This window comes from Alosa pseudoharengus, unplaced genomic scaffold (assembly GCF_046254945.1).
Source record: "Alosa pseudoharengus isolate Yale_2024_CS ecotype anadromous, Long Island Sound unplaced genomic scaffold, YU_APseudo_1.1 YU_APseudo_1.1_scf_22, whole genome shotgun sequence".
Lineage (NCBI taxonomy): Eukaryota > Metazoa > Chordata > Actinopteri > Clupeiformes > Clupeidae > Alosa > Alosa pseudoharengus.
The window spans coordinates 14952985-14964783 of NW_027468680.1; the positions used below are offsets into that span (position 1 = coordinate 14952985).

The 11799-nt window shown below is 40.5% G+C and overlaps 1 protein-coding gene across 1 annotated transcript; it reads left to right on the forward strand.

Moving 5' to 3' along the window:
- The first annotated feature begins 956 nt into the window (after window positions 1-956).
- mbip (MAP3K12 binding inhibitory protein 1) lies at window positions 957-11496 on the forward strand. The gene is made up of 9 exons (XM_076300690.1): window positions 957-1125; window positions 1565-1681; window positions 1892-2134; window positions 3384-3480; window positions 4003-4068; window positions 6786-6941; window positions 9325-9422; window positions 10768-10806; window positions 11026-11496. The coding sequence occupies exons 1-9, from the start codon at window positions 973-975 to the stop codon at window positions 11131-11133; spliced, it is 1077 nt and encodes a 358-aa protein (XP_076156805.1). The 5' UTR covers window positions 957-972; the 3' UTR covers window positions 11134-11496.
- Window positions 11497-11799: the final 303 nt, after the last annotated feature.

Below are 11799 nucleotides of genomic sequence, written 5' to 3' on the forward strand. Positions count from 1 at the left end.
ACCAACAAGGAGCATCCAAGAGTGGGTGGGTAGTTACCAATCTAATCTCACGCACACGGGTAATTAATGTGAATTTCTCTGAAATAACATATAACTCTGATAATTCTCACACAAGCAAGCAAGCACATAATTTCCCCCAAACTCCACTGGATGAAAGTATATTTTGCTGACTTTGTAAACGATATATGATAATAATAAAGTTGAATATAATCTAATCTAATAAAACGGAGAACACTGACCACTGACCAAGCCACAAAAAAGAGCATACCCCTGCTGGCATTTCAACATTAATTCAACGGTGAATAAACGTAAAAAAAAAACCTTATAACGGGTGAATCAACGTTGAATTATGTGTTGGATTTGCAAATTGAATCAACGTTGATATCGCAACATTATTTCAACATCCGCCATTTCAACATTGGTGCTGATTTCCTTGATTTCTTATTTTACAACCATTTGTCAACATTTTACAATTAGCATTAAAACAGTGTTTCAACATTGACACAACAACTGACATTATTTCACCTATAATTCAACATTGATTTTCTTGACCTTTTTACAACCAACGTTGTTTCAATGTTTGTCTACATACCCTTTTACAACCATTTAGCATTAAACATTGTTTCAACATTGTTTCAACATTGACGCAACAACTGACGTTATTTCCCCTATATTTCAACGTTGAAGGTCGGTCGTGTGCCGGCTGGGACGCGTTGACAGTGATTACTAGATCATAACTAGATCATAATCATGACTAGATCATAAGATATTTTTTCTTTTAAGTCCATGCTCGAAAAAAGAAATGTTAATTACTGGCACTGATTTTATTTCTATTCCTATTTTTTAAACAAAATATGCCTGTGTTCATTTGACGCATGACGTATTCAAGCTTCCGGTTTTCATATCCTCGCTCTCTTTCGCTCACCGAACCAAACCAATCAGTGCAACATGCGCTCTAAGGGCGGAAATACAATGGCGGAAAAGACAGACATGAATGAAAGAGCTACATCGGAGTGTAAACACGACCAGAATGCAAACCAAATGCCCTTAAGTGGAAAGCCTGCCGCTACGTTCAGCGACAGTTTCACTGCTCTTATCATATCGCTAACTGATTTTGGTTCAGAGGTTTGTCGAAAAGGGATTTCATTGTATACTCTCTGGGGTAGGCTAGGAATATGTAGCCTGAATGGCTAGTTTGTTAGCCAGTGTCTCGTGGATAATATTGTTACAAATTGCAAACTACTAACATAACGGGAGTAGCCTAATGCAAACTACGGCTAGTCTAACCAACGTGCACATAATTTTGGTAATCAACAAACGATGAAGCTTAAAGTTAATATGAAGAGACTCAGGCTTAGTTAGTAGCTAATGTTAACATATAATATTAATTCCCTTTAGACTGAAACATAACGTTAACGTGTCGTATCCGTTTACATGTCAAATAGTAGTTTGTTGTTGCATATTATCTGCGCCCGTGGTTAATGGGAATATGAAGTAATAAACGTCATTAATTATTCCTTTGTTGAAGAGAAAATGAGTACTTAATCATTCCCATCCTTTTAAGCTTAAGGTTGGACCAGCCGTGTTGAGCATCACTGCCGATGTGAGCCGGGCTGATATACAGGCTCTCCAGCCCACTCACATCTATGCCTGCCTAGAGCGACATATTTCAATGCTTCAGGTACAAAGTCTTCTGAGACTATAGGTATACCTTGCACATTGAGTATGTAGACACATACTTACCTTGTCTTTGATACCATGGTAAAGCATATTTTGCCCATACCACTGATTTCGTGGATTTAGTTAGACGTTTCTGTGGAGACTTGTGGGAATGCCCATTAATTGACCCTTTAGAAAATGGCAACAACAACCAAATGTCTTGTCCTCTTAGATAATCGCAGCAGACCTAAAGCTGTTGAGTGAGAGAGAGCCAAATATCAAGGCCCCAGAGGAGGAGAATGAAGTTTCAGTCGACCATGCAGGTGACGAGGCTGCTGAGACTGTGGAGGAGATGGTTGTGGACTCATCAGATCAGTCGTCACACATATCCCATTGCCCAGCTAACGACCTGAGCACATCTGCTAAAACACAGGTGGACGATCATATTGTGCAAATCAAGGCTGGTAAGGCAGAGGTAAGGCTTCATGAACGCATGCTTGCCCATTATAGTGGATGATGTGCAGCCTCAGTCTGTACGTTTTTATAGTAAGGTTATCATCATACTTATTCAGTTTATAGGCACAGTGTGGATTTCAGTGAAAATAGTTTTAAATCTAGACTAATGTTTTTATGTTGATATAATCAATCCAGGTGAAAAGTAATCATTAGCAGAAGTGATTAAGAGCAGTTCACCAACATATAACCAAAAAAAAACTAAATTATATGTGCACATTACCAGTGTTGGGGGTAACGCGTTACAAGTAACGCGTTAGAGTACTCTTATTAGTTTTTTTCAGTAACGAGTAATCTAACACGTTAGTTTTGCGAATTCAGTAATCAGTAACTCCGTTATTTTCCAAAATAAGCACTCGTTACTCCGTTACTTTAAGAATTTCCCTCGATAAGGAAAGTAAAGTCCCTGCCTTTCTGCATTTAGTCAGATGTGGCTGCTTGCGTCTGTGCCCTGCTCCTTGCCTCTGTGTGTGTGTGTGTGTGTGTGCAGGCGCATGTCCATACACACTGTGTGTACCATCAAGCTATTCATCAACAGAAAATTTCCCTTGTGTGTGTGTGTGTATTCACACCAAATTGGCCTACCATACCTTCCCAACTATGCACAGTATCCCTTTAGCTGCATGCCATTAGGCTATTTACCATTTTCTATTACATAAAGTTAGTGAACACGTTATCAAAACTAACGTGCACGCATTTTGTTTGAGCGGGAGAGAGAATACGCACGCAGACGCGCAATAGGCTACTTGTTGTTTTCTTTTACTAGGCTATCTATATCAGCACACAATGTTGAGCTAATTCACTAATTCAATACTCATCAATGGATATCACAAGTTTAAACAACGAAAACAAAGGATGGAGGCAGCAAAGCTAGGAGTTATTCCAGATGGGCAAGAACAAGGTAGGCAATTGGTGTGCTTGTCAGAACGTTAGACTGCACTACATATGGATGTGTGTTGCTGCTGCAGGCGGAGACGCACCCCAAACACGTTTTAATTGTTGATAACACACAAGTACTCTAACACGTTACTTTTATTTATAGGTAACGTAGTAACGTAACGGATTACTTTTAATTGATAGTAACGTAGTAACGTAACTAACTACTTTCAAAAGTAACGATACCCAACACTGCACATTACTTTTTCTTAGCGTACTAAATCTGTCCTTCTCCCTCTCCATCCCGATGCTATTTCCCATGTTTCTTGTCATAGATTGAAAGGAGAATATCTGCATTTATAGAGCGAAAGCAGCTGGAGATCAATGAAAATAATGTGCGTGAGTTCTGCAACGTGATTGACTGTAATCAGGGTGAGTAGGGAATGGGGCGACGTCTTGTTGGGAACGGGGCTGGATTTGAGGGGTTATCTAGGATGGTGATGTTTGTCAGGGTCCTGGGGGACATAAGGCTTTGTGTGTGTGTGTGTGTGTGTGTGTGTGTGTGTGTGTGTGTGTGTGTGTGTGTGTGTGTGTGTGTACGTGTATGCGTGTGCGCACACACGCACGCAGTGCTCAGAAATTGCCAATGTTTGGGAGAGTGGTGATTTGGCCGTGCGAGAGGTCACACCGAACTGCAGGCTGAGTGGGCTGAAGTGAGCAGCAGATGAGGCGCCTTGTGCTCCGGCCACATCCATTTGCGTGGAGCCTTGGCTGGGGGGGCCAAAGGGGGGGGGGGGCTAGGGAACATGTTTTTTTAAAATGCCACTCGACTGCTAACAAGACGAGGGTCATTTGCAGTATTGCGGGAGAAAGTGTTGTTGGGTGCGTCAGGGTCTGTGGAGCGGGAACGATTGAATTAAATTACTAATGTGTGTGTAAATGTTTATTTTACAGAGAACAGCTGTGCTAGAACGGACGCAGTCTTCACACCATATCCCGGCTTCAAAAGTCATGTCAAAGGTATTCACTGATAATGTTCGGATTTTTAAACTGTGAGCCTGCCTAACACACATTTTGTTTCATATAGGAAGCCATGTCCATTTTCTTTAGCAGAGGTTAGGCAAAGTGGTCTCCCAGGGAAGAGATGTAATGGGTCATTACACGTCAGTTCAACCAGGGCCCACGCACTTAGGTCTCAAAAATTCTGAAAAAATTACCAGGTGTACCTATGTTACCCAGGAGACACACTGTAAAATTACTCTTATGTAAGATCAATACTTTCCAAGATACAGCCAGTTTTACAGGGGGAGGGGGGTGTCGATTTTGTTCGGGCTCTTTTTTTTGTTAAAGTTCACAAGCCCACAGCGCAAGAACTAAACCATGTAGGAGGCTCAAATTTTGCATTGTGGTACATAAATAGGAATAGTATGTAGCAAAATCATCACGTTTGGTCTGGATAATCCTGCATGGTCATAGCTGTCCCTCAAAGTTGATACAAATTTTTGGAGTTTTTGGCTGGGCTCTGTTTAAGCCTTCAGAAGACATATTTGTACTCAACATAGGCTCTTGATTTATTTTCCTTACTGAGATAAGTAGAAACACTCTCACAAAAAGCAATGAACAGAAAATAAATCCCTTCAGGGTCTGAACAGCAGACCTCACAAGTCTGAAAAATAATTTTGGTTATCATTTTCAGAGCACCCAAACACCTTGTGGGATTATACAAAGATTTTTTAAATATGTTTTTTTTCTTATTCTCCATGATCCCTTCTTTTTGAAAACACCAATTTGACTTGTCTTATGCAAATCTTTCTTTTTTATTTTCCACCCTGAACATGGGCAAAATGCCCCATTGACATCAATATGTTTTATATAGTCACCACACTGCCACCTGTGGTTGTATAGAGTAACCTGTGGTAGCTCTATACAAAACATATTGATGTCAATGGTGCATTTTGCCCATGTTCAGGGTGGAAAGTGAAAAAGAAAGATTTGCATAAGACAAGTCAAATTGGTGTTTTTAAAAAGAAAAGATCATGGAGAATAAAGAAAAAATATTTTTAAAATCTTTGTATATTCCCACAAGGTGTTTAGGTGCTCTGAACATGAGAACCAAAATTATTTTTTAGACTTCTAAGGTCTGCTGTTCAGACCCTGAAGGAATTTATTTTCTGTTCATTGTTTTTTGTGAGAGTGTTTCTACTTATCTCAGTAAGGAAAATAAATCGAGCCTATGTTTGAGTACAAATGTGTCTTCTGAAGGCTTAAACAGAGCCCAGCCAAAAACTCCAATAAAATTTGTATCAACTTTGAGGGACAGCTATGACCATGCAGGATTATCCAGACCAAACGTGACGATTTTGCTACATACTATTCCTATTTATGTACTACCATGCAAAATTTCCTCCTACATGGTTTAGTTCTTGCGCTGTGGGCTTGTGAACTTTGACAAAAAAAAGAGCCCGAACAAAATCGACACCCCCCTCCCCCTGTAAAACTGGCTGTATCTTGGAAAGTATTGATCTTACATAAGAGTAATTGTACAGTGTGTCTCCTGGGTAACATAGGTACACCTGGTATTTTTTTCAGAATTTTTTGAGACCTAAGTGCGTGGGCCCTGGTTGAATTGACGTGGAATGACCCTAATAGATAATGATATGTGCAGGTGTGTATGACCAGAATGTCCATTAGAACACTTTTTTAAAAATAACAACAATGTTTATTTATGACATTTAGTATCTTGTACAGCTCTACAGACAATAGCGATAAAATGGTGAGCATAACAGATGAACACACAGACGCGTAATGGATATATATATATATATATATATAATGCCAGCAAGTGAAACTATACTGTGCTCAAAATGAAACCACTCAATTATATTATGGGGAAAGCCATATGATAAGGCTTAGAGACAAGATGTCTAGTACAACATAGTAATCGCACACTGATAAAATATGAACTGAACCTGGATGGCTGACTCCATGTGTAACCTGCGTTGTGTTGAACCTGCGCGATTCAGCCCTGCACACGCCCGGACTCGAACCCGCGAAACAGCAGCACCTCAGATCGGGAGGCGAGCGCGCTAACAATTGAGCCAATAGCCCAGGCTACTGGCTCGCATGCCAGCAGCACTCTTGAGGCGTCGGGGAGTGAGGTTTACCAACGTTCCACAAGCACAGCTAAGCTAGCTGGCATCCGTTAAACATGGACAAGTAGAATCTAATGGTCAATGTTGTTAAAAGGCAGTGTTGAGTTCAAGGTGGACCAAAAAGGGGAAACAGTCGATGTCTAGTCACATGCAGACTATTATGGATGGTGTCTTTTCAGTGATACAGAAGGCAAAAAAGGCAACAAAAAAAATCTGTTTTGGCAGAATGGAACATACCCTCGTTTTACATATAAATTGAAACTTGAGGTTCACCTAGTGAGTTCTAGACTGCCATTCCTCAATATATGCCTGACAGGTTTTATAGTTGGTGATTTCTTCCAGTAAATTTCCTGTCTCTGTTAATATGGCTCCAATTTCATCACTGAAGACCACAGCAAGAATTGTAGAAAAGTTCTTCTTAAAACCACTTACAGATTTTTTTTTTTTGAGCAGTAGCTTCTTGATGACTTTTAAAAAACGAAGAATCTTCTGATGCCTCCCGTACGAATACAGTTCAGAGTAACCCTCATTGTAAAATGGATCAGTGTCATGTGAAAGGCTGACTATGTACGCCTGGGTTTGCAGTCACACGTGTTGTGAACACCTACGGACCGCAGAGCAGAGCAGAGGCCGGGGTGGAGCTCCGAGAACATCAGCAGGGTGGGCTCCCCAGGAACTGCGGGAACTCTGCCATCGAGGAGAGGCTACAGAATATGGAGGGCCACCTGAAGCTACCCACAGGTCAGCCAACCCCCAAAGACCTTCAGCACCACAGTCACACTGATTCTCAGTCCTTCTTAATGGCTGAGTCAGAGGGGATTGTTCTACAGGGGAAGCACAGCCTCCTCTAAAATATCATGCAATATGGAAAATTGTCAAATAATACTGTATTACATTATGGAAATTATGGAACATTGCATCAAATAATACTGTATTACATTAATCTACTATATTCCAAATAGAACATGCTAAAAATGTGTTCAACTTCATGGCTAGTTCGTTCAGTAATAAGGTTTTGCCGGTCATCTATCGTGATTTCACACCCCTAATACATTGCTGTGATGACACAGATCCATCAAAACCCCCATAGACGCTGGACTTTCCAGTCACTGGACTTTCAATGACACTACAGAGTGGGCTGATCTCGGTGCAGAAAAGCTAGATGTTTATCGGACAAACGCCACAAAATCTCCATTTCCAGGGAAGCCCGGCGTCTTTGGGAGTGAACGGGGCAGTGGGATGGCCTGGATGCCGAGCTTCTGTATGATTGGAGGAACCGTCATAGTGGTTGGATTCTTTTTTTATTGACAGCATATGTCGCGATCGGAGAGTAAGAGTTTCAAGTTGCGTTAACGTTAGTGTTGGCAGGTGATGTCGAGAGACAAGACAAGTTGCAGCAATACAGTCGGTTTCTAATTGTCTACAGTCGGTCTTCTATTCGCACATATCCTACTGTAAATAAGACCGTAATGTGAATGTGGAGTTACTTGACTTGCTTTCATTTCAGTAAGTGAATTTAGGCTAAGTTATAGCCAGATAACTCACAATATAACTGTGTAGCCTGGCTACATTATGCTATTGTTTACGAACAAATTTTAAAAGCCATTTGATAGTCTTCCCCACCAGGGGAGATTCAAAATAAAACTGCAAGGCAGATTAACGTATAGAATAGTCACAGAGAGATAACACCAACCCCACCCCCAAAGTGAACTGGTAAAATGTAGCCAAGCCAGCTGCCATGTCTCAGCAGAACTCTATACTGTTTGGTCTATTCTGGGTTTTGGAATAACATTTGCCCTCAAAGAACAATATAGCACCCTAATAATTTAATGTAATAATTGGCAATGTTTTATCAGAGCTTCCCATATTCCAAAGAGCAGCAACCGCCACAGGCCTGAATATACAAATTAGTGTCATGAAAGGACATGTTGTTGAGAAACATTTGCCAGCCAGTTGGTCTTTCTGTGACCAAAAGAGAAATGCTAAATCTCATTTTCTTAATGAGATCGCAATAGTATTTTCTGTGATGTTGAGAGCTCAACCAAGTTCTAGATATGTATGCCTCAAGTGTTTTGAGGGTATAGACCTCAAGGTATCTCATAAATCATCCATAAGTTCCCATAAATCATATGCACTGTATATATTTTCTTGTATCATTGTTAACTTTGAAAGCAATGCAAGAGCATAAACCTGTTTTAATGACATACAGTGCCTTGAAAATTTATTCAGCCCCATGCTAAAGTTGACTAAAAAGAGGAATAAATGGAAATGGATCTTAATGCCTTAATTAAAAAAAAGAGGAAATCCAACCTTTAAGGACACCAATTATTTTTGTGATTGAATAATGTTTTGTAAATAAATAAATGTTCTTCATTAAGTATTCATACCCCTATGTTGAATTCCCATAGATGCAGGCAGATTTTTATTTTTAAAAGCCAGTTATTTAATGGATCCAGGATACTATGCATCCTGATAAAGTTCCCTTGGCCTTTGGAATTAAAATAGCCCCACATCATCACACACCCTTCACCATACCTAGATATTGGCATGGTGTGTATTTCAGTTAGCCTATTAGCTGGTTTGATGCTCATTGAGCTCAATGCAAATCAAACCAGCTAATAGGCTAACTGAAATACGTTTTCAAGGCACTGTAGTACACAATTCATGGTTAATTACACATTTCATGGTCGGTTTTTCTCTAACAATTGTTTTCACATTTGTAATGTCCTATATTCCTTGGAAGTTCTATTTAGTGTTTTATCTCCTTAGTGTCTTAATCGGAATGCTGAATGGAGACTTCTGAATGCATTGTAGTCGAAGTTGACGTTGGTAGTTGAAGTTGTAATTTGCCATCTAAATGCTGTGATTTATCAGATGTAACTGTTTTTCACACTTATTATCATTACGTAGAGGTCTCTGCTGTGAATTCCACCGATGTTCCTTGATGGTCACAAGTCCTCAATTAGCCATAATGGCTCACCATGTAGCTCTTCAGAGATCTCTTACATGTGACCCCCCTCCATATCTCTCTCTCTCTCTCTCTCTCTCTCTCTCTCTCTCTCTCTCCTCCCTCTCTCTCTCTCTCTCTCTCTCTCTCTCTCTCTCTCTCTCTCTCCATCCTTAGCTGGCCCCGTCCCTCTGAGTGTGTACCAGCGTCTTAAGAAGCTGGAGGATCGCATCCTGGAGCTGGAGGGTCTCTCTCCAGAGTACTTCCAGTCCGTGGTGAGCAGCGTTGGGGGTGGAGGGTGGCTGGTTGAGGGGGTTGGGGGAGCCAGGCATTAGGGTGGTGTGGTCCCAGAAGACCCCCTCGGTCCTATCAGGCGCAGTTTGGAGGAGCAGTTTTGCATGAAACAGTGCCAGGCCAGTGAAAATATTTCACCAGCTGCTGTACGCTGTTGTGACTAGTATTGCGTGTGTGCGTGTGCGTGTGCTTGCCTGTGTGTGTGTTTGCAGCACCCACTCGGCCGAAGCTGAGAGTTCTCCAAAGCCATTAAAAGCCGATATGAGTGATTCCCCCCTCCTCCTCTTCAGAATTTGTTATCCATGTCAGATTGTAGCCCATCAAAGTTAGCAGAGTAAGTGCCCTTCAGCCAACGCACACCTCCTCTCACTGGCTGCGATTAGTTCAACGTTCAGCCGAGAGCCGGCTGATTTCCATGTCCTTTAGTTTGTGTGTGTGTGTGAGTGTGTCTAAGAGAAAGAGACGGGGTGGGGGGGGGCAACAGAGTTAGAGGCAGTAGGATGAATTGAAATCAATGTCAATATACTGATCTTTTGTTACTTTGTTGAATTCTAATTTTGTATTCATTTCGGTGCACTGTCAGATGTTCTGAATATTTCTGTAGGTTGTTGTGCACCGTGACTTTTAGTCTGGGAAAAAAGGGGTGTGATGTTTTCAAAAAGTTTTTGCATGTCCGGCTCCCAACTCTGTGTCCCTCCACATGATGATGGAGAAGAATGAGTGCAAAACTTGAACTCTTTTTATGCTTCATCTGTTAGAGCCAGTGGACATTATGTTATTATAGTAATTTACTTCTTGAAAGCAGGAAATGCTTTAGAGGGATTTCAGCAGTGTCTGGCATTTATATTTTTCAACATGCCTTTGTTGGGGCTTAGAAGGGCTGCATTTGCCAAGAGAATGCGTCAGATGTCTTTTGTTTTGACATTGCTTTCTGGACAAGAATTGCAGCAAAGTACCTCAAGGAGAAATGCCTTTTTTGGGGGGTATTTTTACAAAAAAAAATTTCTAGGTCTAGTTCACACTGACCTGAAAATTGTGCAGAGGTGTTATAAGGCAATTTTTCTGCTAAAACATTCTGGCTGAGTGGACTGGTTATCAAGCAAAAAAAAAAGTTTATTTTGTAAGCAAATTTTCTGAAACAAATTTGAACTGAACACTTATGTTCTAAGTAGCAAGTATAAACTCCCATTTTGTTGTTTTAGGCAAATCAGTGATTTAATGGCCTATAAATACCTTAATTAATTCTTATACAAGAGACCGCATCCTTCATTTTGCATTTTTATAAAAAAATCAGTAACTGTATGTGAACTGTTATTTTTTTCTCAGAACTACGTACACAAGCGAGCCAAACCGTCTGTTTCACAGGTGAGAAAAATGCCATACCTAGAATCTCACAAAACTTTGTTGAGGATTAAGGTGCCATGGTCACAAATGGATTCCTAGAGAATTTTCAGTATTGCAAATATTTTTTAGTTTTTTAATACACATCTGCTCAATATGACTATTTGGTTGATTTCATTACATTTCCAATCAATTGCTGAAGTCCTGCAGGAAAGAGGATTAAACCTGTTTTGTGCTCCTCAGGCCTACAGTCTGACTGAGTTGGACGGGAAGATCAATGCTGTGAAAAGCGCACTGCTCAAGAGAGTGAGCGAGTTCCGCCATTCTGAAACAGGAGACTTCTCATTCTGACCTCACCTCTTACCCAGGACCAAGGTCACAGAAGAAAAACCTTTCATGTCATAGCAGCCATTGTCACCTTCCTCCACTCTACTCATCCCCTGCCCACAGCTTCCCTCCAGCCATTAGACATTCTGCACAGATTAATGGCGTATGTAGAGCTGTTAAATGGCTGCCGCGGCCCGCCACTGACCTCCGCTTTATATGTGCCAGAATGAATGTATGACCATTTTGCATACATTGTTAATGGAAGATTTTTAAAAATTATTATTATTTCCTTGCATTGGGAAATCAAGCTGTGTCATATTATTGTCATGCCACCATAAAGTCTTGGTCTCTTTGTAAATAAACTTTCATGTTATATACAACACTAAATTTGCCTTTTCTTATCTATTATTACATCATTATATTATATTACATTGCATTATATAATTACATTGCTTATATTATAAGCAAACACTTGAATGCCAAAACTGATCCAATTAAGCGGAATATATTTTACTATTGGTGCATTTTTCATCCAAAAAGTCAGGCAAACATGTATGTGAGCACCTAGCAAGTTTGTGGTTCTTAGGACTTTTGGTATGGTTGAGTGACTATGTGTATACCATTCAGGCTGTGTCTTTATGTGTAATTACTGAATTCCTTGCTGTAGGAAGTTGAATGTTTAGGAGAGCC